General features: G+C 43.4%; 1 protein-coding gene across 1 annotated transcript in view; it reads left to right on the top strand.

The window, feature by feature from the left end:
• Positions 1-27,813, top strand: part of CREB5 (cAMP responsive element binding protein 5) — a 973,618-nt gene that overhangs the window by 261,974 nt on the left and 683,831 nt on the right. Inside the window, exon 3 of the mRNA XM_069211454.1 lies at positions 19,780-19,873. Coding sequence (XP_069067555.1) covers positions 19,780-19,873 — 94 coding nt within the window. The remainder of the gene's footprint in view (positions 1-19,779; positions 19,874-27,813) is intronic.

A 27,813-nucleotide genomic window follows, 5' to 3' on the forward strand; every position in this document is an offset into this window, starting at 1 on the left:
GCCCGTTTTACAGCTTTAATTCTTTCTTAGTTGGATCGGTCTGTCTAATGGTTACTAACACGCGGTTATGCCATTGACAATTTATTCCTGAATTTGTGCCCGCAACAAGTGGTATCCTTCTCTTTTCTTTTTTCACCATACATATATATAATCTCAAAAAATGTTTTGCATATAAGGGTTGTATGAGTATATGCCTGGTGGTGATGAGGCTCCCCACTTGACACTATTATGAAATTGCATCCAATGATGTCTGTCTCATGCGCCTTTTTACATATGGTAATACCCTTATAATTTTAGAACAATAAGAATGCCCTTTCTCCTGTACCCTGTGAGGACCATTGGAGAAGATCAATAAGGAAGAATAGGTAAACAACTATTTGGTTGTTTTTTATGTTTATTTAGAAGGATTTTAGGCTTATACTTACACTTGATATCCTTCCATTTAGGTGTCTCCATTCACTTCATCGTCCTGATGATGACCAAATGCTGATTAATCTGAGATAGGGTGAAACGTCAACAAACTACATAATTGTGGACTGGCTTTCAAATTGATGATATATGGATGTGAATGTCTAAAGAATAGATATCCCAGGACAATATTATTATTATTATTCTTACCAGTCACATGTATATATGTACATAACACCAGTGCACTTCTTCACTTTGTCACTTTGCACCGCGCAGTCACTATACAGGAGCACCCTATTATGACCATTATGATTATTTTTGCTAGGTCATTTAAAGTTTTTTTATATTGAATAAAAGTGTATATTTTCCTAACTTTCCTTCTACACACTAAGTGGGTCATTATGACCCCGGCGGTCGGCGTTAATATGGAGGAAAGTACTGCCAACAGGCTGGTGGTACTTTTAATGTACCACACCGACCAGCACAGCGGTAACGACCGCCGGGCTGGAGACTTCACTCTCCAGCCCGGCAGCCGTCACTTGCCTGCCTGCGGGATTATGAACCCGCCTACCGCCATGGTTTTTGTGGCATCCTTACGCCACAAAAACCATGGCGAAAAGCACTATCAGTGACAAGGAATCCCTTCCCTGTCATTGATAGGGGTCTTCCCTGCCCCCATCCACAGGTTCCCCCCCACCACACCTTCCTCTCTAGACCCCCCCATACACGCCCCTCCTTTCACACGCACACATGCATACACACACCCATTCCAGCATTCATTCATGCATGCATACATCCATTCACACACACATCCACACACACTTACATACATACACACGCATTCACACAACTCAACATACACGCACTCACACATCCATACATACACACACACACAACACGCAACACACACCCGCATACATACACACACAAATATACACACACACACCCACACCCAGCACCTCCACTCCCTCCTCCCGTCAGAGCACCCGACTTACCTGTAGTCAGGGGGTCCTCTGGCAGGAGCTGTGGCCATTCCAGCAGATGGCGGTAAGGTGGCGCCGCTGCCAGCAGCAGTGTCCACCAGCAGAACACTGCCAGGCCGTATTATTCTCATAAAATGGCTGGCAGTGGTCTACTGGTGTGGCGCTGCTGCTGGCATCTGCTGGCATGGCCACAGCTGGATTTCCGCCATCTCTCTTGTGGAAATCCGGCTGTGGTCATAATCCGGCAGACAGCTGGTAGTCTCGGCGACGGTCTTTAGGAGGCCGTTGCTTTGGCGGTAGGTGGTTTTTACCACCAGGGTCCTAATGACCCCCTATATATTTAACAAAATAGCCGTGGCAGTCAAGGGCAACACTTCCCCCTTGAGGACCATTTGTGTCCGATGTATTGTATACCCTGGTTCCTGGATTATTTCCCTGTCTTTTAGACGCATCTTTTTGCGTGGTCACAGCTATTCGTTTCAAATAGACCTTTGGAGTAGGGAGAGGGTGAATTTTGCATAATTTGCTTTCTGATCATTATGTGAAATTTCGAAAATTATGCAAAATTATGCAAAATTTTTATCCATCATTTAGTGTTACATTTTATTGCGAAATGTGTCAATTTTTGAGGTGATGTCCCTTTGTGAATCAGGCCCTCAAATAGGAATCAATAAAATTCTCTAGATGGCCATATAGAGTTAGTGGACTGTCCCCTGTCATGGCATATGGATAGGCGGTAGTACGTCCTATTTATGTGCTCAGGGACCTCGAGCCTGGGTTGAAGGACTTCACACATGGAAAAAAGGATTCTTCGTTTGTGTATGTGCATGCACCTGGGCAAGGTGGGGTCTGCAGTTGCATTTATTTATTTGACTGGGACAGTGAATTCTCTCTCACTCATGTTCCCAAAAGCACTGAACAGCGTGCTAACCATCTACTGGAAGCATTTTGCTCTAAAAAAGTGCAAAAAACACAAAAGGACCATGAACAGCTGCCACTCAGATTCTGTTGTTACTTTGCATTTGCAGGGCATTTTTACTGCACATTGCACAAAATTACGCAAAGTGATGTAATAAAGTCACTTCTGAAATTTCACGTAATAAAGGTAATGTGAAATTGATCAGCTAAAGAACAGCAAATGTTCAGGTTACAACAGAGGCAATTTTTCCCTTCCAGGCAGATGTGTGTTTTATAACTGATGTGAGTCCATCATCATATGACATATACTTGGCATTAAAAAAAGGAAGAAGATAAATGTTTCACTCCTCATCAAAAGCATCAGCATTATTGGTGAAGCATTCACATCATCCGCGCTATAAAAATATTACTATTTGTTATCTTGCTCAGTATCACAACTTTGCCTTCTGAAGCACTGAAAATAGTAGCTATGACTTTAACCTATTCTTAAGATGTTCTTTTCCACTTCAAGGGGTGAATTGATTATTCACCAATATCTTAATTGAAACCTGTGCCCTGTTGATTACACACTGATATCAGCAGCGAGTACTTAACTTGTTGAGCAATCTGTCCAGCAACACACTTTACTATGAGCAGGCATCTGTCACTATTTCACAAACAGTAACCAAAAATAACAATCTACGCTGGTAGTCGAATCGCTGTATACCTCCTTCAATTCGAGGGTCTTCTTAAGTCTTCCTCAAGTTAGATGTCCAGAGATGGCTCTCTTCAGGACTTGTAGAATTTAGAAAATGTGGCTCGTTGAGCATAAAAATACTTAAAAGAATATCAGACACCACCGTCCAATTTCACCAGAGAGCAATCTCTTTGCAAGTGAAGTCAAGTGCAAGGCAGTCACTTTACATAAAGTTCAAAATGCCATCACAAAGATGAGCATGTTAGACACTAATATATACTACTGCAAGTCGGCACTTTTTTTACTCACTGGGTGCTGGGGAAATTCTGGTGGATAACCCTGTGTTGAACCATTGCAACAGCAAGACGGAAATAACAAGGCTAAAATAAACATATGGAGAATATAATGAAAGGGTATAACAAAACACTTTCGAAAATAAAAAGAGAAAGGGGAAATAACATGAGGGAAATAAACAATATAACATGAGAAGTTAAGAATGGAAAATGGAAAATATATGCAAACCATGGGAAAGTAAAAGGAGATAATCTGTGTCCATACTCTGCTGCATATGGCCAAAAGCTGTGTGATGCGGTCATTGTAGCACAGCAGGTGGCGCAGGACCTGGGTTTGGTGCCATATACATGGTTGTATCAGGGCTTAACCGAAGGAGTTATGGAAATCACTTTTATGACAAATGCCCCTAAATGTGATTACTGTTTATATTCTTTTATGTTCAGGGGTTTTGAACAAAGGATGTACCACCCAGCTAGAAATTTTGACCAGGTCTTGTGATTATGGTATTTTATGGTTGTGGTTTCAGCAGTGAAAGTCATAGTGAAAAGACCAAAACAAAAGATTTGGTTACAAAGCCCTTTACACGTAGAAGAAAGAGTCAGCTCTTCAGGGGGCATTTTTATTTTTTATGTTTTTTTAAATATTTTTTGTTTTTTAACACATACAGAAATATCATTTCAATGTAACAGCAGTTAGTTTGAAAAACAAACCAGGAGAAAAGGAAAAAAATATGAATTACACTTTTTTAATGTGTGCATTCAATAGGTGGAATCCTACGCCAATGTGCAGTTCTTCTACATTAATATGCTTGCTGCAGCATATTCGATTCAGCGGGGCTCATTGGAACATTTGTTCACATTTGCTTAATCTTTTATCATGTACCTGGTGGCACAATGTCACCCACTGGTATCATACGTAGGGCAGCTTTACTGGAGGTTGAAGGCAATTGTCCATCGTGTCTTTTTTTTATTGAGTTTGAAAAGCACATTCATGTTTGTCTTTGAGGTGCCTGTGAATCCTTGAAGTGCTAAAATTGTATTACAGTGTTTGGTCACAAAAGAAGGGAAGTGCCATCTCAGATGGTAATCTTTAACCACCCTCCAGAAGGGAAAGAAAGTTTGAAACAATGTAGTTAGTGGATGACATTTCAGTTTTTTCAACTCCCTCATTCATTACCTCTGAATCAAACACATTCTCCTCAGTGTCTAGGACCTGGCTGAGATGAGATTGGTGTGTTGTTTGCAGAAGCAGACATTTCTCTTCCAGCTGAACATTAACAGGAAGAGTTAGAAATATCTGGAACTAAAGATGGAGCACCTTACCTCTGAAAAAACTATTGAGAAGGGAATTAACCACTATATTGGTTCATTAGAGCAAGGACACTATTTTTTGGGAAGAAGAATACTTAGGGCCCAATTCACGAAGGCACTTACGACTCAGGAAGTTACGAGTGCAGAGTCTCTGCGGTCGTGGAGGAATTTCCACACCCGGGACAGAATCTCCACACTGCAGTGCTCAATGCATAGATTCCCCTACGAGTGCAGAGATCCACCCGAGTGTGGAGACTCCACACTCCTAACTTTACAAGCCATAAGTCCTTTTGTGAATTGGGCCCTCAAATAGGAATCAATAAAATTCTCTATATGACCATATAGATTTAGTGAACTGTCCACTGGCATGGCATATGGATGGGTGGTAGAACATCCTATTTATGTGCTCAGGGGCCTCGAGCCTGGGTTGAAGGACTTCACACATGGAAAAAAATGACTCTTCCTTTATGTATGTACATGCATCTGGGCAAGGTGGTGTCTGCAATAGCATTTATTTATTTGACTGGGACAGAGAATCTCCCCTGTGAACTCTCACTCCTGGTCCAAAATGCCCTGAAGAGCGTGCTACCCATCTACTGAAAGCATTTTGGTTCATCATCAGGGGAGTGAAGTGTTATACAAGTGCAATTGAATTTCCAGATATGTCAACTTAATGATTTCACCTTAAAAATAGTGTTACGAAGATGCTTCGGGGTAAGTTTTGTTTACAATGTGCGTTTATAGTCTCCCCAAATTCCATCAATAATTTGGAGGTTGTGACATATCCTAGTTTCTAATTTAAAGGGTTTCATCAAAAGTTTCTGACACAATTAAAAAGTACACATAAAACACAAAATCAGTGAAGAAAACTCCACACAAAAGAAGAAAAAATTTTATTTTAGGAACCACGTATCTCGGTTAAAAAAGTACCACCTTGCAAACGCTACATTGTGTGCCTTTGAAAATCTGAGTCATTGTCAAGACCGGCTCCATCATACATATAAAGCAGTCATGCAGCGCAATGCCGCGCATGGAAAAAAAAACAGAAAAATCTCCGGACATCAGTGCAATACAAGAACTCAGGAAATCACCAGACAAATGATAGAGAATTTCAAAAAAGAAAACAATGCAGGAAACATGCCTTCTCCAAAAACATGTTTAAATGTGTAATAATGTCTGATGCACTGCCGCTGAGCACTCGGCCCCTTCCCTGTAGCAAGGCCGCTGAGTGGGTTGCTGAAGTAGAACGCCATGTCCCGGCATCCGGGAGCTCAATGACACCCGACTGCTGCATTTGACTGGCTAGTGCAATGATTATGGTGGTTTCTAAAAGTGTCCGGCCGCAACTGACGAGTGGAGCACAAAGTACGGCATGTGGAGCGAGGACAAAGAAGGACGAAGGAGGAAGGAGCGAGGTGCATTTGTGTGCCACTGAAGCTCATGTGTTTGGGATTCCTGCTGTGCTGCCTGATCGCTGTGCTGGTGAACAAGAAGGAAAGAGGAGTGCAGTACCATAAGACCCCCACAGGCATGAGGTGAGTGTGGCTGGCCGCGAGGAGTCAGGGCGGGCCAAAGCTCACTGCGGGGGGGTGCTGTTTGGGGCAATAACAAATATCGGTGGCAAAGGTTGTGATTTCGACTTCTCCTTATGCAAAGGACACTTGGACTATCGGGGGTGCAAGTCAATGTGTTGGGTGGTGGCCTTTTTTTAGTGTCGTCCCTAAAGTCATCAGCCAGTATGCGAAAACACTATTTCGAAACTGAGACTGCCCCAGGCTCTGTAAATTTATACTCTACTCCTTTTCAGAAACAGAAGCATTGTGGGGCCATGGCTAAAGTCCCCGCTAAAGGAGGGGGTGCTAGAGGGCATCCCAGTGCCTCATTAAAGATGGAACTGAGGGTCAAAGCCAGGGCATTGCTAGACAATAAAAGATCGGGCAAGGTGAGTGGCCAGGGTGGAGAGGTCAAGATGCTGCCAGCTGAGGAGGAGTGGGGGAAGATACCTGATTCTCAGATGGAGGACTCAGGTATCCACTTATATGCTGGAGCTTATGAACGATGACATGGCCACCATTGTGCAGACGATAGGTTGAAGGTAGCAGGGAAGCAATCCTGAGCCCTGCTATATCCAAACAATATCCCTTGTTCCTAAAGCCTTTCAAAATGAGTTGGCTAGCAGTACCAGCAGCTTCTGTTTGCTGGAGAGGAAGGGCCAGAACCAGTAAATGCTGTAGCTCCATTGCTATCGTTTAATGATGGTGAACATCTGGATATACAAGTAAATGGGCAAGCTTTGTTGGATGGACTGCAAGTGGAGGTGGAAGCTAGCCCCACGGTTTCCACACAGCAGCTAGAAGGCCACAAGGGGCCTCAGGGGTCACTGGACTCGAGTGTACAAGCCAGGGAAGCAAATGCACCATTGGCTTCTTCAGACAATGCTAAAAGGCATAGTGAGCTGCGCTGTGATCTGCAGGAGCAGGCAGTAGGCAATGATCACACCCTAAAAGGGCTACTCGATATTACTTTGTCGGAAATAAGGGGTTTGAAGTTTTCACAGGTGAATGAGATTGCCACCCTCCATGAAGATCGAAGAGGGCATGGGACAATTTCCGGGGCAATTTAAGGAGGCCGAAATTAGAATATCGGATTTGAAGGACAAAGTGACATCTATGCAGCATGAACTTTTCCAGCAAGAAAAGAGTAAGAACAGTTTGGAGAATAAGATGGATGATTTGGAAAACTACAACGTGCGCCTAAATCTTCGAATTGTAGGTGTCCCAGATGGGTGTGAAGGTCAGCAGATAATCCAGTGGGTACACTCGCTAAATAAGAAAGCCATTCCAGAGTTAGAAGGAGATTTGACAATCACAAGGGCACACAGAGTACCAGCTCAACAATCTCCCAGTGCCCAGTGTGTTTTTACTATATTAGTGAACTTTGCCGATTTCAGGGTAAAGGAGCGTATCTTGTCGATGGCTATTGAAAAAAGAAGTTTCTCTTCTAGCAAAACACCCCAATTTCAATGTCAGTTGAATTGGTTGCCCTGCCTAATACAAGATCTAGGTGGCAGTTTGATAGGGCTTTATTGTCTGACCAAGAGTGAATACAGGAAATGGGGGTGTTTATAGCAGAGTTCTTTGAAATTAACAAAAACAGAGCTTCACTTTTCTCTGTTTGGGAGGCTTTTAAGGTCCCAGCACGAGGGCACATCTTAGCATACAAAGTCAACCAGCGCAAGGAACGTCGCTGACAGGTTCAGGAGCTTCAATCTACTCTTCAAACTAAGACGAGGGCAGTTATGAAATCGTCAGGCCAGGAATCCATGGTGAAGGATTTGGAATAGGCCAAACAAAATGTAAAAGATTTTTACATATTAGAAGAAATTAATTGATCTAAAACCTATCAACAGTAAGTTTGCAAGGAAAGACAGCACATAGGTAAACTCCTTGCTTGGACTACTCAGGTCAAACAGGAGAAATCACTAGTGCAGTAGATTTAGGACCCGACCTCACATAGAATGGTTTCGAAGCAAGACAAGGTAATCTGGGTTTTATTCCCTCATTTTAGAAATCTATATGAAGCTACATATCAAGTGCCCAGGCTCATATAGAACAATATTTCTGTTCATTACCTTTACCCCGGTTATCTGGCACATTGGCTAAGACTATGATGAGGAAAATCACAGACTCCGAGGTGTTGTAAGTTCTTGCGAAAATGCCCAATGTGAAAGCGAGTGGCAATGATGGATTCCCTCTGAATTTTATAAGATATTTTCTAAATAACTAGTGCCATTTTTGACTAAACCTTTTAATTATAGAAGGAAGTGGGGTGGTATCCCTACTCCATTAAGAAATCCATAATAGTAAGTTTCATTAAAAAGAGCAAAACCCTGCTGGATGTCAATTCTTACAGACCAATTAGGCTGCTTAATGCGGAGGACTATAATCTCTTGACTAAGATTTGGGCAACACAGGTCGCTCCAGCATGACAAACATTGATCCATCAGGACCAGAGCGGTTTTGTTTATAGTAGGTTGATGGCCTCAAATATAAATCTTTTGATCCATGCTATAGATTATTTTTCATGTAATCAAATACTGGCAGTGGCAATCATGGTTGATGCTGAGAAGGTGTTGAAACGGGTAAATTGGGAAACTATATTCTTTTCCCTACTGCAATTTAGTTTCCCCCCACAATTTCTGATGATGCTTAAAAACTTATTTGAGAGTGCGAAGGCCAAGGTTTTTGTGAATTCTAGTATGGTTGGGGAGATTTTCATTAGGGGTGTCCTCTATCCCTCATACTATTTGCTTTTTTCAATGAGCCTTTAGCAATTATATTACACAATACACCTGAAATGATTGCACCGCTAAAGGGGATGCCCAAATTAAAATTATGTGCTCACTACATGGTCTTATATCTTAAACCAGAAATAGCCAACCGACCTCCCGGTACATCCATTGGGGGAAAAGGGTGGCAATAATATGGGGGGGATGAACTAGAGCTCTCAGAGACTGGGTACCAGGATACTTGTCTACCCCAGCAGCGATTGGATGGTTTATCGCGACTATCCTGTCCAACGAATAACCCCCATGGGAACGGCGGAGCAGAGTCAAATAACTTCCCAGAGTGGGGCATTTTTCTGGGAGAGCAAAGAAAAAGCAATGATTCATCTTATCCCGAACCCCAAATGGGACTATTAAACTTCGGGAACTCCTCATTAACACTCCCTCCACGAAGTGCCCAAGCAGAACTTACAGTACTCCAAAACATAATGGGTCCTGAAATAGAACAACTACCACCTAAACAGACCCATAAACTTTCAGAGTCACAGCTTTACTGCGAAAGCCAAACTGTAAAATCTAACTTAAAGCTGTGCAGACTCAATAGTAGCTCCTTTAGTCTGGAACTGTCCTCGCCTGACAACTCCGCTATTGGTAATACAGACCCCCAACTAAACAGCATAACGTCAGAAGATCTAAACTTCCTGGAAGATAGCATAATAAAAGGCCACAGAGGAGAGGACGACAAGAACTTAGAAGGCCAGATAACTAATGAGCAAAGTGGGCAAAACAGGGGAAACAGAGATGACTTCTCATTAGATCAACCAATCCTTAGCATCATGAAAGTCATATGTACAACACTGGGCTCAATTGCAACAACGATCATGGCCCAGTCTCAAAAATTCGACGATCAACTTGAGCTGACTAAACAATTTACAACCTCAATACAGACTATAGATTATAGGATGGCCCTAGTAGAGGGCGTAATAAGGGAAAACCTGTTACACCAGGCAAAGGCTGATAAAATGGATAAGATGGATAGACAAGCCTGTGGACCACTGCTGGAAAAACTACTGGAAGTCCCAAAAGTAATCAAAGATATAATTGAAGATTGCAAACATTATTATGCGACAAAAGTTGTGCTCACCATTCCCATATAAATCGTATACCCATTGGCCCCAGGGGATATCAAGCAGTTGGGCACGAATTAGATAAAGGAAGGAGGCCTGAAAAAGATCCGGACACAAATTATGGGACAAAAGAGGCAAACGACTCCCTAGCTAATGGTCAACTCAAATGGATCCCAGAAACATCCAAATCATGTGCCAGCATCGATAAGCACCTCCCAGCCACAAAAATAGAACACTCAGCCCAGGTACATTACTCAAACACAGAAGGAGACCATTATGGAAAATGCCAGCAGCCTCTGAATTCCATCACTAAGGGGGCAGAACAAGACAACAGCAAAGGTGAAAGTAGAAGGGCTGAGACCCCTGAGTGTATAGGAAGCAAACAAAGTATAAAAACAACCAAGTGCGTGGACAACATAACTGCCCCGGTCCCCGCACCCCGGTCAAAGGTAAAATACTGCTCTCAGGTTAGCGCTGGAAATCTCATTTTCAGTAACCAGCCTGGGTGGATCACTGATTCACCTGTCCTACCGCGACCAGTGCTGGACCTGGATACTAAAGGAAAATGGGATAATTGGCCCCGAAAAAGGCAACCTTATGAAGATCCCAGGAACAAAGAGTTGCAACTTGGGAGGGAAAAAGGCCAGGTAGAACGAACACTGACCGGTTGGGCAGTTACCACTCGTAACAGAAAGAACTAAGACAATCAATTCCAAGGAAGACGGACGCAGGGAGGTAGCGGGCATACTGAGATCAGCACTGAAATGACTAAAGATCTTGAAGCCACGATTATGTTTATCCCCGAGTACTCCTCAAGAGGAAGTCATGACATCCTGAACAGGTCTAATATTCTACATCTGGTCAATTCCCTGCCAGCCGTACAGAATGTAACATCCAAAGACCTCCTCTCAGTAAGATTCATACCAAGTAAAGAACTAGAGAACAGGGAATCAACAGAAACAGTCTGGGCCTCACCTTGGATAGCAGATCAGATCCTAAAATGTTCTAACATGATGAAGACCTGGGGAATATCTATTGCTATTCCACAAAAAGAACCATACCCAACAATATTTCTTGAAAAAGCCTTAAATCAAAACATGTTGGGTAGGCAAGAGGTAAAAGGCAATTCTGGTTCGATACTCCAGGGAGCAATTAGCTCCAAACAACAACTCCCTGAACGAACAAATCTGAGTAACATGAGGTTCTGCCTGTCGGCTAATTCCCCTAGAAACAGCAGGGGTAATCTCTCACAGTCACAGATTTACGAAGATCAATCACCTAGAAGCTTGTAGCTAAAAATGGATGACTTGAAAATAAAAGATAAAACTAGTCCCATATTAAAAATTCTAAGCTGGAACATTGCAGGCCTAAAAAGTAAAATGGAAGATAAGGACTGGGTTGAATTCATTAAAAAACAAGACATCAGCTGTTTCCAAGAAACTTGGGCCATTAATGCTATCGACCTAGATGGGTTCTCTACTTTCCATTCACCCGCTATTAAGCAAAAAAAAGGAAGACCAACGGGAGGCCTGATCATTTGGTTCAGAACCTCACTACTGGGAAACTCCGTAGTAACCTATGCTGTATTAAGCAAGGAAATTCAGACGCTTGCGGTAAAATATGAGGAGTGGTCACTCGAAATAGTAAATGTGTATTTCCCTCCTATTAGCTGGGTCCAAGTCATGCCAGGTGTGCGACTCCTCAAGGAACATATCCTAAATAAAAGAACTACGGGTTGGAGGAACCCAGTACTAGGTCATACGAACAACCGCTTTCCCCAGCCTTGTAAAACCTTTTTTCTGATATGTGGTGATTTCAACACTAAACCTCACTCTATCCTCTGGGATGAACAAGTAGTAGAGGAAGACCATGCTTGGAATATTCCAACGCCCCGCATCCAATGTAGTAAAGACTCCAAGAAAGGAGAACTAATCTTTGGAGCATTAATAGAAGGAGGAATCCGCACCTTAAACGGAAGAACAAATTCAGATAGAAACTTCAAATCTACCTTTCGTTCTGGAAAAAGGCAAAGTATAATCGACTACATGGCAATAAACATCGAAGCCTGGCATTATGTCATCGATATGGAAATACGGGACAGGATTGAGAGTGATCACGACCCACTGCTAATGGAGATAGTCCACCAGGACATGAGCCCAGGGAAGGCCGAGTCTCCATTTAACGGAAATAGTTTAACAATAACTACGAGACCAAATAGGAAAAACATATTAAGATCAAATGAGGATGAACCTTATACGAGCACAACTAGTCAAACCTGGTTGCTATTATATAGCACGTTTTTAAATCTACCAGCTAACGAAGCCTTACCAATCCTGCATAATTTTAATAATCTGCTACTACAAACAATAAAGGAAAAGACCAAGCATCTTCAAATTAAGCCTAAAACGATGGAGGGCTGGTTCGATGAAGAGTGTTTGAAATTAAAAAAGACCTTATCACAAGCTCTAAAGAATCGGCATTTGAATGACTTTAACAAGCAATATTTTCATGAATGTAGGCAACAGTACAAAAAATTATTGAGATATAAAAGGAAGACATTCCCACATAAACTCTGGAAAGTCCTACTGCAGGCAATATCGGCAGGGAACTGTAAAAAGTTTTGGGAGATAGTCAGGTGGGGTTGCGAAGGTCCTTCGAAAAACCTTGAACTGAACATCAACCCTCAACTTTGGGTAAAGCATTTCACCGCCTTGTACCAGGAAGTTGCCAAGACGGTATCCGGGAGCACCAACAATCCAAACAGTCTTATACAAGGGCTGGCAGGCAGAAATCAAAGTTCAAGCAAGGGACTTCCACTTCAAAAGACCTATGCAGTATTTTCAAACCGGCTTGTTAGATCAGCAAATGAATCTCAGAAGGAATTAGTTCCTAATGAACTCCCCAGCACAAATTCCATGCAAGCAACCCATGCCACTCCACGCGCAATGGAGTTAATATCGGAATTCAGTGAGAAAGAAATTAAACAAGTTATTCTCCTCCAAAAAACGCACAAGGCTCCAGGCCCAGACGGTATTCCTTTAGACGCTTACCGTAACCAGTTAACGTTATGGCTACCTGTTCTAGCCCGTCTATTCAACAGTGTTTGGCACCACGAGGTAATCCCTACCTCCTGGAAGAAATCAATAATTGTTCCAATTCATAAAAAAGGTCCTCGGGACATGGTGTGCAATTACAGGCCTATCTCACTGCTTGATAGTGTTGGAAAGATTTTTGCCAAATTGATTCAGTTGCGCCTAGACCACTGGCTAGAGGATGGAGACTTAATATCAATACACCAAGCTGGTTTTAGGAGAGGCCAAAGTACAACAGATCAACTTTTTAAGTTAAACATGATCTGTGCGAAATACGCCACCCTAAAAGACTGTCCACTATATCTGGTCTTTGTGGATCTTCAAACAGCCTTCGACAGCGTAAACCGCCAAACATTATGGCAGCTATTGTCGGAAATGGGCATAGAGGGAAAAATTTTAAGGCTGTTAATTCTACTGCATACAGGAAATACCGCCAGGGTCAGATATACTAGGAGAAATGATTATACGGCAGAAATTCCAATCGAGCGAGGTGTAAAACAAGGCTGTGTTCTGGCCCCAACCTTATTCAATTGTTATATAAATGAAGTAAGCCAAGACCTGAGGGAATTAAATCTGGATGTTCCAAAAGTAGCCAATGAAAGTACACCTATCCTGCTCTTTGCTGATGACGCTGTACTACTGGCAAGAACGGAGATAGCAATGCATCGACTACTCAGGGGTTTCGAATCATTCTGCACCTCAAGGAGTATGGTAATCAACGAGGGGAAAACAAAGTTTATGATTCTTAACCAAAAACAGACGATGCAATCAACCTTTAGGGTAAATAACAAGCCTTTGACCCGAGTGGCTACTTATGATTACCTGGGTTGCAGATTAGACGAAAAACAGACATGGAAACCACAAATTTATAAAAGTAGTATCTCCCTGGCCCAACAAGCTGGAGCAGTACTCAAATTTGCAAAAGCTACAGGCAACCATTCTGTGAGTTCTGCACTGCTCGCATACAAAACAAAAGCAAGAGCCGCAGCACTTTTCAGTGCAGAGATTTGGGGATTCAGAAAGACTCCATCAATACAAGTAACCGAGAATAAATTTCTATGCCGATTACTTTGTCTAGGCAACGCCACACCAATGAACGCAATAAGAACCGATCTACAAATGAGAAAGGTTGAGGACTACATTGCTCTGGCTCCAATAAGATACTGGATCCGTATTTGGTCAAAAGAGGAACTTAAACCATATAGAGATGTACTTAAGGACATCATAAAGCTACAAAGCCATCTGAAATTGCCCTGGTTCAAACACATCTCAACTACCCTGGCTGCTATCGGCCAGGAAGACCTCTGGTTCCATCCAGAGAAAATCAGAAGGCCTAGTTTAGCTGTCATAAAAAAGGCATACTGGGAGAAAAAGACTGAGAGTATGTGTGAGACACTTAGCCCCTTATTCAAGCGCTATATCCTGTTTAACCAAGAGCTTAAACCAGCAATATTTATAGACAGTATTTATCCGGAGGAAAAAAGGCTTCTCTATTTTAAATTCTGCATGGGCACACTACCTGTGATGGCGGTGACCAACAGATGGCAATCCGTCCCTCTGGATAGATTAGAATGTTGCCCATGTCTTCACGGTGGCTTAGAAACACTTTCCCACTTCCTTTTATTATGTCACTTCACGCTTAAACTCCGCAAATTGTATTTACGTCCACTTTTTAGATCTTACGGTGTCAGGAAGTGCAACGAGGCGGAAGTGTTATGTATGCGATCAGACGAGAAACACATTGTGACAAAAGTTTCAACTTACATACTGGAAGCATGGAAGCTACGCTGAATAATGCACCCACAATTGACTCAAACATAACCATATGTGTTAGCCCACAGCCCATGGCCATCTAGTCTGGGAAATTGGTGCAGGGTGCTACAAAACTGGGTTAGGCATCGGGCTTTTATTAGACGGTTGGCAGCCACCGTAAGGTTAAGCTTTATGCAAATTACGGTTACGTATTTAGTTTTTCGATGATGTAGGGCAAATCGGATACACTTCGGCACATGTTAAATCAAAAATTCAAGCATAATTTTCTTTTATTGAGATGTTTTTATTTAACGTGATTTTTATTTTTTTTTTGTTTTTTTTTCTCGAGTGTGATGGACTGATACTTATTGTGTGATATTGTTATGGCCGGATAGGCTAACAACAATTAAATAAAAGCGAAAGCGAAATAGCCAATTTACAGAGGGCATTTGAGTTACTGAGGGAATAGATTGATGTTGCAGGTTATAAAGTGAACCCAAGCAAGACGGAGGTAATATTGTTTAATTCCTCAGCTGAAGACCTGCTGGGATTTTTACAGCATCAGATGAGGGCTCGTGGCCCAGTTAGGTATTTGGGCATGTACGTCACTTGCGATTTTTCCCAGTTATTTCAGATGAATTATACTGCTGTGCGCAGAAAAGTGCAAGGTCTGTTGGATAGGTTGTCTCTTTTACCTTTGACATTGATTGGACGGGTGTCATTAGTTAAGATGTCGATTTTGACCCTGTTCTTGTTTTTGTTCTCGAATGTTCCTATTAAGATTATTAACAGCTATTTTCAAGAGCTCGGTTCCCTGGTGAGGGCCTTCAGATGGAAGAAGAAGGCCCCAGAGTTAAGTTTTCTACACTGCAGCTCCAGAAGGACCAGGGAAGGTTAGCACTTCTGCATATGCGGATGTACTATCAAGCAACCCTATGGGACTTAGCAGGCAGATTAATGGAAGGCGGGGGTGATGGAGGATTTTTTCATTAAGAAAATGGTACTGGAAACCGCAATTAACATCCCTGCTTTCATTAAAGTTGTGAAGCTACCAAAAAAGACCAGATATAAGACACTACAGGAATGGTACAGCAGGTTGTCAGCCATATACAAGATATATCTGGTATCAGCAGGATTCAATTATTTACAGATTTTGGAATGCAATTTATTTGGGCTTTCACTCTCCAAGGCAGTGGTTTTGTTTTGGGTATCATATAGTTGGAGGGAGTTGGGTTCAGTGGAAGATTATTGACCTGGGACGAGGTAACACAAAGGTGTGGGGTGTCACGATAATGCAAGGTGGAGCTTTTTTAGCTTTACCACTTTCTTTCCAATTCATATGATCTAAGTCAAGAGCCACATGAAGTCATGCGTTTATTGATTGAGACCAAGCTCATGGGCGTGGCAATTGGCATAGGCTACTTTATAATACATCAACACAGGACATTGTCCCAAGGCATCTTTATATAATATATGAGACTACTAGATGTAGGTTGACGGAGAATGATTGGCAGGTCATTTCAGTATTGAGGGATAAATCACCAAGAGTGGCACATTTTAAGACGATGACCATTCTTACACGCTGGATGGCTTATTACATTCTGAGTGTTTTTGCTTAAGATGTACCCTGCAGTTCAGGATCAATGCTTTCGCTGTCATCAGGATGAATCTGGAAACTGGCTGCACATATTTATTACGTGCTCAAGATTGAGATATTTTTGGGAGGTGTGGTTCTCAGCTACAAGTAAGGGAGTGAGGGCCATAATCACCCTTGAGGCCGGACTAGTGTTATTTGGAGTGTCTAAGAAGAGTCGTAAAATTAATAAGGCAGGACAATACCACACTACAATTGCACTAATAGTAGCCCGATCCTTAAACTTGCAAAACTGGATGACTTGCTGGGTCCCCATGTTGCAGGAATGGGGAGAGAAATGTTAAGGATACGTACATTTGAGGAGGCTTATGCAAAATGTGCTGGGAGTATCAAAAGGTTTACTGCCACCTGGTCTCCCTACCAGCCCATCCCTTACATCTTATGTTGAACCAGAGGGGAGTCAATAAGGGCGCATGTCTGGAGTAGACTGGAAAACGATAGGTATGGTAACTTAATGGACCATCTGTTGTTTGGGATTAAGCTATGGTAATAATGTGTTTCTTTTAATTAATTGCACCATGGATGTACTATCTCCCAGGTTTTTACCCCCACCCCTTTGGAAACATTCGCTTTTTGGCTAGTCTTTTTTCCCCGGGTAAAAACTTCCTTATTTTTCTCATATCTTATAAAGCACTTTGGGGTCATTACGACCCTGGCGGTCATGGACCGCCAGGGCCGGGGACCGCGGATGCACCGCCAACAGGCTGGCGGTGCATCCAGGCCTATTCTGACCGCGGCGGTAAAGCCGCGGTCAGAAAAGGGAAACCGGCGGTTTCCCGCCGGTTTTCCCCTGGCCTGAGGAATCCTCCATGGCGGCGCTGCAGGCAGCGCCGCCATGGGGATTCCGACCCCCTTACCGCCAGCCTGGTTCTGGCGGTTTTGACCGCCGGAACCTGGTTGGCGGTAACGGGTGTCGTGGGGCCCCTGGGGGCCCCTGCAGTGCCCATGCCACTGGCATGGGCACTGCAGGGGCCCCCTAACAGGGCCCCACCAAGATTTTCAGTGTCTGCATAGCAGACACTGAAAATCGCGACAGGTGCAACTGCACCCGTCGCACCCTTTCCACTCCGCCGGCTCCATTCGGAGCCGGCATCCTCGTGGAAGGGGGTTTCCCGCTGGGCTGGCGGGCGGCCTTCTGGCGGTCGCCCGCCAGCCCAGCGGGAAACTCAGAATTACCGCGGCGGTCTTTTGACCGCGCAGCGGTATTCTGACGGCGGTACTTTGGCGGGCGGCCTCCGCCGCCCGCCAAGGTCAGAATGAGGCCCTTTATGTTTAACTGTTATGAGAATGTTGATGACGACGGTTTTGTATTGTTAGGGATGGGTACCATCTTAATGAAATTTAGAGGAGCATGTTTTTTTTACAGTAAAGTGTGTGTATTTTTTCATTGTAGGTAATGACATAAAGGAATTTTGTATTATGTATTTGAATGAGCTCAAATAAAAAAACGTGGAATAGCATCTAACGTATTAGGTTTGCCATAAGGCAATACAGATGACCACAAAATCCTCTTAGGCAGACTCAGAGATATTGGTATGCGGGGGGGCAGTAGAATCCTGATTTACATCTTTTACTGGTTAGTACTTTCATTCTCTTGCTCTGTCTTCATTTCGTTCGAGTAGCTGTAGCTTGTACAGTGGGGTTCCACAGTGCCATCAATGTCCCTCATGCTCTTCAACACGGATGTCAGATTCCAGGCTCAATTTATTAGATTATTTGCTTGCCTGCTGTAATATATGCAAAAGACGCCAAACTGATCATATTTTTGGACTATCTCAGCCTTATCCCAGGATAAAACCTGAATGGCATCCTCTTGAGCATTCAGGAATGGATAGGTTCTATATTTCTCAAACTGAATACCAACACTACTGAGTTTTTGTTACAGGGCACCCTGAAATAGAGATGTCATGAGCTGTTGTGGCCTCTTGCATTTGGGGACCCTCCACAAGTCCCACACAGAGTGAAGTGTTTAGAAATTCTCCAGGAAGAGGAGCTCCCTTCTGTTCCTGCTCATTGAAATTGCTGGGCAAGGTTCTCTCTTTCGGCCACCACCCTAAAGCAGTGGCTGCACGTGCCACATACGCCACAGAATGTTGGCAACTTTAATGCCTCAGGCACATTTGTTCTACCATTGTTATTCTGTATTTTGGGATTCTGGGATATAGGCTCGGCAGTATTCCCTGCCCTGATTATATGCCCAACCACCTATTACAAAGACGTACACGTTATTACGTGAATGGCCATTAAACTCACAAGAAACACCTTCCTGTGCAGTACGTATTTATTGGTATTTTTAACTGTTTATTGCTCTTAAAAAATTCAAAATGGTTTCAGCAGAGGTTTCTTTGTAAATTATATTTTACTCCATCTGGATCCCCAGCTTAATTCCAATGGTAAAGCCTTGAAGAGTTTCCTGGAGGGATGATTTTGTTATGTCTAGAGGTGTATGTGGAATGAATTCCACAGTGCTTCATAAGGTTTTATTATCTGTAATCTACCGAGTGAAAAAGCAGGTGTGTGATAATTATCTCACAACTCATAATTGCAATCCCTGAGCAAATAAGAGTTTGCACTCTTCAAAATGTACCCAGCCAGCTAGTCATGATAAGGGCCCAATTTGCCTAAATGTATTTAATAAATGTATTTCAATGGGTGATTTTGTATTAATGTTGATCTGTCACTGACATTCCTGCGACAATATAGCCACATCAGTACTGAAGCTCTTCTCATCGCCCCACTCACTCAGTGCGAGTTGCTCGTAATCTGGAGGGGCCTGGTAAGAGACATTACTGGGCGGTAATAGAAGTTACTGGGCCCATCAGATTTATGAATAATGAGCTTTACCCATTGGATCAGGACTTTAGCTGCTCAAAGCAGTCAAAATATCTGGGTGTACTAGACACGCAGCTGCTAATGAAGAATTGCTGGGAATCATATATAGGAAATCCAATTCCCATGGTAAATTCACATTTTTTAGTGGATCCCAGGATCCAGGTCATAATAACTCTTTTTGTGATCCTGGGATTTACCAGAACTTTATAGACAATAGAATTATAACAATGATCAGTATTAAATATTTAAAAAACCATTTGCAATAAACCCTTACCCCTTTTACATGCATCTTTATTACTAATACACTGTTTCCATGAAGCTAAATCTGTTGCAAGTATTTTGCTGGTGCACAGTTGTTCTGTAATGTCTGTTGCTATATGCAGAGTTAACATAATGTATGGATTCACTAATCCTTTAACTTGCACTTCTTGTGTTTTTAATCTGACAGCGTTTCCACAATGAGGATCACCTGATGATTCACAGGCACAAGCATGAAATGACCCTGAAGTTCCCCTCTATTAAAAATGACAATATTTTGTCAGGTAAGTGTGGTCACCGGGTGCCGGACACCGATGTACAAGCACGTGACGTAGATTACATTTCAAAGGGAGCCTTTGGACAGCGAACATTGATTCATAGTTGGACAAAGGTAGAACACAACATCGTGACCATAATGCCACTCACGATCAATTAACAATGGAGGAAAGCCCCTTCATTGGCGCACTTTAATATTCGTGTATGCAAGTTATGCAAGTATGCTGGCCTCGCACTTGCTGCCGTCCCTCGCACCCGCGGCTCCACGGCGGGTGGGAGATCTTTCTCCTTCCTGGCGGCCAAGACCTGGAACTCCCTCCCCACCAGCCTCAGGACCACCCAGGACCACTCCGCTTTCCGGAGACTCCTAAAGACTTGGCTGTTCGAGCAGCGATAACCCCCCCTTTCCCCCCTAGCGCCTTGAGACCCGCACGGGTGAGTAGCGCGCTTTATAAATGTTAATGATTTGATTTGATTTGATGGAAGTTACCGGGTGAATGTAAATTACAAGATCCATGGTAATTCTGCAGATCAGGATTATTTTATTCCGGGGAGTTCTCAGGTGACAAAATTCCTACATTTTGAGGAATAACCATTGGTATCGAGACCATAGTTATTGATTGACCTGGTAGTTCCTCATTTCTAAGAAGACCCTAAGGGCCTCTTACCGAGGTCCCTAATGATTTAATTACTCTATCCTGCTCTCGTTGACATTCTGCAGAAAGTCAGCTTCAGTCAAATCTCTAAACTTTGCTCCGAGCCATTCCCCTATTGCATACCATTTGCCTTTAATTCTCCTGCAGCAGAACGCCTAGTCCCCACACAACGACTTCAACCCGCAAACAGCTCTTTTTGTACATACGGCATGCATTATTCAGCAGTTTCGGGGGTGAGAAGTGGCATGCATTATTTAGCAGTTTCAGGAATGAGCAGTGAGGAAAGATATGCTTTTGGGATTCCTTTAAAACAAAACAAATAGGCATACATCATGCCATTTCAGTCCAGAAGTGCGCAGTTATTTTGGCACAGAAAATGTTGAAACCTGCTACGCACTGAAGTGTAGAAAATAGCACAAAAGACGTGGGTGACTAATTGGCGAGTGAATCATTTCTGGCACAGGAGTTTGAAACAGATACTGGCAAACTGTTGTCTCTCTCTCTCACTCTCCCTCCCCCTCTCTCTCACACACACACATGGGCGCGTGTGGGCCACACACAAACACTTTCTCTCTCTCTCTTTTCTTTTTACTTACTACACACTTCTGACAGCAGAATCCAAGCATGAGTGGCAGAACTCAAAGTTTTTACATACATTTTATAACCATCAAGAAGAAGGAGGAAGTTTGGCAATATTTACTGGTACTGCAGCAAAGGACCCATTGATCCCAAAGCTGTTTTTCTAATTAAAGAAGCTTCATAAATTCCAGGTTTCTTACTTTTGTTTATAACACCAATGTACCATGGCACTCCAAAAAGTCCATAAGGTTCAATCCTTCGTGCATTCAAACAGAGACGTCGAGCACTGTAATGTGGTCCATAAAGAAGATTTAATATGGTTCGTTTTCATATATTTCCAATGAGAACACCATTCAACAGAAATTACAGTTGACACGTGTTTCGTCCATGAGACTTTCTCAAGGCACAGTTTGTCATTTTCTGAACCCCGTCAGTATATGTCCTGAAAAAAAAGAAATTACTATCTTCCAGAATAACATGTAATGTCAGATGAACAGGTACCAAAATATAGTATACTGTAAAAAAGCGCCAGCCTTGATAAGTCGCGAGTGTTCGAACGGGATAGCTTGTAAAAAGAAAATGTAGTGACCGAACAGTGTTCGACGTTTCTGTTTGAATACACGAAGGATTGAATCTTATGGACTTTTTGGAGTGCCATGGTATATTGGTGTTATGAACTCTAGGTTGTTTTCTCAACCTAACATTTGTGCACCTGAAGTGGTTGGGTGTGGTACCGTTGGGCACCCTGAGGATATTATAGCATAGCATATGACAAACTGTGCTACTGTAGGAAGGGCGAACCATTTTCCTATAGAGCCACTTCTATTTTCTTACTTTTGTTTTTCTTACTTTTATTTTACATGCTTGCCTATTACACACATGGCAACAGGAATTCTGAAGTTATGGTTAACTTGCTGTCTCTATAGGAAATTAGTTTTTTGCAGTCTAGCTGCAGACAGCTTTAGTTATCTGTCACAATCAGCAATACAATACTTCAATTATATACTTAGGCCCCATTATGAATGACAAAATTTCACCCTGAGCAATGAATCTGGATGGAATTATACTAAAAAGTATCTCCAAGCCTACAATTATGGGTATACAAATTCTGGACACCACATTTCCATGTCGGGAACCATAGGACCTGTCTTCAGTGCTGCAAGAGGTGGAGACAGCAGCATAACCTGGCCCCTGCATGGGCCCTGAAATAACATAGGAGAAGCAGACAATGCTCCTCCTGGACTGACAGAACCCTATCCTAACCTACTGCACCGCGGAGGTCACCCACTCGCCTGCCACCTGCCCTCATTCTGACACTTTCTGTCTGCTCAGAACAGGAGATATATGTCAGCTACTTTCGTAACAGAAGAGAGAAAAACACATAGGGGGTCATTCTGACCCCGGCGGTCAGGGTCGGCGGGAGCACCGCCGACAGACCGGCAGTGCCCCGCAGGGCATTCTGACCGCGGCGGTTCGGCCGCGGTCAGATGCGGGAAACCGGCGGTCTCCCGCCGGTTTCCCGCTGCCCTGCAGAATCCTCCATGGCGGCGGAGCGCGCTCCGCCGCCATGGGGATTCTGACACCCCCTACCGCCATCCTGTTCCTGGCGGGTCTCCCGCCAGGAACAGGATGGCGGTATGGGGTGCCGCGGGGCCCCTGGGGGCCCCTGCAGTGCCCATGCCAATGGCATGGGCACTGCAGGGGCCCCCGTAAGAGGGCCCCACAAAGTATTTCAGTGTCTGCTATGCAGACACTGAAATACGCGACGGGTGCCACTGCACCCGTCGCACCTTCCCACTACGCCGGCTCAATTCTGAGCCGGAGTCCTCGTGGGAAGGTTGATTTGCCCTGGGCTGGCGGGCGGCCTTTTGGCGGCCGCCCGCCAGCCCAGGGCAAATCCCAAAATACCCTCAGCGGTCTTTCGACCGCGGAGCGGTATTTTGGTGGGGGAACTTTGGCGGGCGGCCTCAGCCGCCCGCCGAAGTTAGAATCACCCCCATAATGACCAATATATATGGACCCACACACGTATTCTCCATACCACAGACAAAACTTAAGCTAGCCAGAATTTGGAGTGGAAAAACCCACTTGAATCGGATAGCACGCCTCCCCTGTATCCCAGAACTAAATTCGAGCCAACTCATAATAAGGGCCTTAGAGTGGGCTTTGGCTCTATTCCATACTCATCCTTTCATGGATTTTGTTGGAAATGGGGTCTCTAGTTGGCAGTGGTTTGAACCCTGTCCAAGAAGGGACCCTCACTCTAGTCAGGGTAAGGAAGTCACACAGCTAAAATAACCCCTGCTCACCCCCTTGGTAGCTTAGCTCAAGCAGTCAGGCTTATCTCAGAGGCAATTGATAAAGTATCTGAACAAGCCTACAGTAGCACAGTGAAAACACCACAAACGTGCTCCACATCAGTTCAGAAAAATAGCCAATATTTATCTGAGTAAACAAGACCAAAACTAAAAAAATCCAACATACACAAGTAAAGATACAAATTTTCAAAGATTAAATCTTAGTATAGTGCTTAGAAACACTATCATGACGACTTGATGGAGTCATTCCCAAGAATCCAATGCCACTCGCGAGGGAGTGGGGGCTGGTCACATAGCCGCATGGACCCCAGCTAAAGTACCTTGGAAAACAGGAAATAAAGACAGTGCACGGAGTCAGGGAGGTGAGGCGTCGATTTAGTGGGTACGGTGTCAGTTCCTTGCTTCTATCGGGGAGGTGCAACATTAGTTCCTTACTGCGAGGCAGGGGAAGTGAGGTGTCGGTTTCTTATGGTTGCAGGGGAGTTGGCGTGGCATCGATGGCGAAGCGTCAGTTCCTTATGATCCAGCAGGTTGATGAATCCAGGAGGTCAAGACACGAGGCGTCGACTTTGCAGTGTCGCGATCACGCAATGGGCCACAGGTGCTGTGGCGAAGTTGGAGTTGGGTGTTACGGACATCGGTGACATAGCACTCGGGACTCACTCTGTGGCTGGACTTCAGGGAGACTGTGGTGGTGCCGGGCCTATGGCATTGACATGCTCACTCAGCGGGGGCCACGGCTTCAGTACAGGTAGCGGCACAGAGTCTGGTGGCAGCGCCAGTTCCGAGTTTGCTCAGGAGTCAATATGCTTTTTTCCTCTTGGTCACACCAGAACTCACTCCCAAGGGCCCAGGAACTGGATTTGGCACCACTTGGCAAGTCAGGACTCTCAGCAAGAGAGCCCAGGTGCTGGCAAATAAAGTCTTTGATGACCCTGAGACTTCTTAACAGGAGGCAAGCTCAGTCCAAGCCCTTGGAGAACCTTTGGAAGCAGGATGTAGAAAACAACATCCAGTCCTTTCAGTCCCAGGACAGAAGCAGCAACCAGCAGGCCAGCAAAGCAAAGCAACAGGCAGAGTGGCAGTGCCATCTACAGCACCCAGCTCTTCTTCCTGGCAGAATGTCTTCAGTCCAGAAGGATACTACCTTTGTGGGGTCAGAGGTCCAGTACTTATACCCAATTCTGCCTTTGATGTAGAAAACTTCAAAGAAAAGTCCTTGTAGTGTACAAGACCCTGCCTTTCCTGCCCTAGGTCTGGGTCCACTCCAGGGGGTTGGAGACTGCTTTGTGTAAGGACGGGCACAGCCCTATTCAAGAGTGTCAGCTTCTCCTAGCACTCTAGCTCAGGAAGACCCATGAGGATATGCAGGGCACACCTCAGCTCCCTTTGTGTGACTGTCTAAAGTGAATTCACAAACATCCCAACTGTCATCCTGACCCAGACGTGTATTCCACCGACAGGCACAGGCACAGAATGGTTAAGCAAGAAAATGCCCAGTTTCTAAAAGTGGCATTTTCAAACTTACAAGTTAAAAACCAACTTCACCAAAAGATGTATTTTTAAATTGTGAGTTCAGAGACCCCAAACTCCATATCTCCATCTGCTCCCAATGGGCTATTACACTTAAAAGATATTTCAAGACAATCCCCATGTTACCCTATGGGAGAGATAGTCCTTGCAATAGTGAAACCCAAATTAAGCAGTATTTTTTACTATCAGGACATGTAAAACACACCAATACATATCCTACCTTTTAAATACACTGCACCCTGCCTGTGCGGCTGCCTTGGGCCTACCTTAGGGGTCACTTACATGTAGTAAAGGGGAAGGTTTGGGACTGGCAAGTGGTATTTTAAAACTGCACACACAGACACTGCAATGGCTGGCCTGTGGGTGCACTTGCCAGGTTGATATGACAAATTTAAAACTGCACTCACAGACACTGCAATGGTGGGCCCGAGGCATGATTGCAGGACTATTTATGTGGGTAGTACAATCAGTAGTGCAGGCCCACTAGTAGAATTTGAGTTACAGCCTCTAGGCACACCTGGTGCACTACATTAGGAACTTGCCAGTAAATCAATTATGCCACTCATGTATAAACCAATCACCAATACCATTTAGACAGAGATCACTTGCACTTTAGCACTGGTGGCAAAGTACCCAGAGTCCTAAGGCCAACAAAAACAAAATTCAGCACAGGATCAAAAACAGGTCAAAAGCAAAACGTTTGGGGATAACCCTTCTAAAAGGGCCATTTCCAACAGATTTCTTGTCTTTTTTTATTTGCAGCTCAGAATTTAACATCCTTACCACTCGTCACTGGGTTTGTACTACCCTGGAATGTTTAGATTCCCCTTCATTTTTTACTAGTTCAATGTATCCTTCCACTCCTGAGTTCATGAAACAGCTTTTTATTTTTCTATTTTAAAAAATTTGTGACATAGCACTCTATGGCAGTGCATGCCCTGCTTCTTTCTCTCTCTCTCTGGCTCTCAAGCTGATGCCCTTTCCTTTGGCACCCATTCTCTTACTCTCCCTGACCCCATTACACTCTGTCCCCCAATCCCCTGTATGCTTTGCTTCTCCCCAAAAACTAACCCTGCTGCTGCCTATGTCTCTTACAGCCCTGCCGCTCTAATACTATCCGCTGCTCTTCATCACTATTAGCTATGCTGATGCACTTGTAAAATTGAGCCATCTGCCACTACTGGTTTTGACAATGCAATGTAAAATTGAGCCAGCATTGGCAAAGTCAACAGAGGCCGCTGGCCATCTTGGAATTGTATACTTTACTGCCAACCTTCCAAAATAGCTGCCTGTCATGACTGATTTTGCTAATGCCAACACTATTTAATAAGCTCTGGGAAAGCCAACAGTAGAAAACAAAAACATTGGCAAAATGAGAGATTTTTATAAGCTGTAATAAATTTTGCATCATTTAATGAAACCGCATGAAATCTTCCAAGTGTCTGATTGAACATGCTCCATTCAATCTAGACGTGCTATGTGAAGTTCCTTTAAAAGGAACAAAAACATTTGGTGGACATTTATTTCCTCTATTATTTCTGTTATCCAAAATTGAATTGCAGGTGGAGCAAAAACTGGAGAATGGATTTTCATCAAACTTGGATTTAGTGAAGTGGCATAATCCAATGTGTAATCCTATATTAGTTTCATGAAACTCTGTCCAAGAGCTTTCACAAAAAAGGCAAAAAACAAAGGGCTCAAATGAGTTAAAGCATGTATGATGTTTAAACATATTGAAATTGTGATTATTATTAATTTATTTTGCTTCCTCCATCTTGATCTTGCAATTTCTGACCCTAATATTTATTTTCTGAACAGACTAATTTTTTGTTGCTAAGCAGTAATTATTATTGGCTATTTTAAGGATAACCTTTTAAAATGTTCTTATCCTTAACTACTATTACCATTATGTCCCTCATGAAATGGGTTCCTGATGTCTTTATATTTCTAACAAAAATGCTAATTTGCAATGTCATTAGTTATTAGAAATAATTATCTCACATATAAAAATAAATTAAGACAGCCTAGAAAAGATAGCTTAGAAAAACAAATCACTACAGTGGGTGCCATCTGGCTAGAAGATCTTTTCAACAATCTGTGTGGTTCTGTTGAGAAAGGAACTTGAGACTACTGTATAAGGAAACCAATTTGAAGTGGGTCCTGAATTTATTTTGTAGATCCCCACTGGCAGCTGGAGAGCTTCCACGCTCCTAGAGTGGGATGTCCTTCCATAAGAGTTATTAAATTACTAAGTGCTTCTGTTTCACTATTCTGCTCTACGGGGGAGAACTAAGCATCCCGACAACATAAACATACCCTCCTTGCACAAAAAAATGTACCCACTAAAGCCCCCTCTCCCCTTGACATATCTTAAGGTAAAAAATGAGGAGATGTGTGACCGATGGAGCAGTCATGCAGTTAGGGTTTAGGGTTATATTTCTGGTAGTCTACACTTTTCTTCCCTGGGATCAGCAAGATTCTTGTATCGACTCCTAACAATGTAAGTGTGGCCTGTGTCTTGAACAGTGGTGTTAGAAATGGGGTCTCTATTTGGCAGTCGGTTTGCACCCTGTCCAAGTAGGGACCCTCACTCTAGTCAGGATAAGGGAGATACCCTCTTAGATAACCCCTGCTCACCCCCTTGGTAGCATGGCACAAGCAGTCAGACTTATCTCAGAAGCAATGTGTAAAGCATTTGCAAATAACACACAGTAATAAGTGAAAACACTACAAAAGGACACCACTCCAGTTTTAGAAACATAGCCAATATTTATCTGTGTAAAACAAGACCAAAACTATAACAATCCAACATACAGTGTTAAAGATATGAATTTTGCAAGACTTACTCAAAAATACAGTTCC

Source organism: Pleurodeles waltl, chromosome 10 (genome assembly GCF_031143425.1).
Source record: "Pleurodeles waltl isolate 20211129_DDA chromosome 10, aPleWal1.hap1.20221129, whole genome shotgun sequence".
In the NCBI taxonomy this organism is placed as follows: Eukaryota; Metazoa; Chordata; class Amphibia; order Caudata; family Salamandridae; genus Pleurodeles; species Pleurodeles waltl.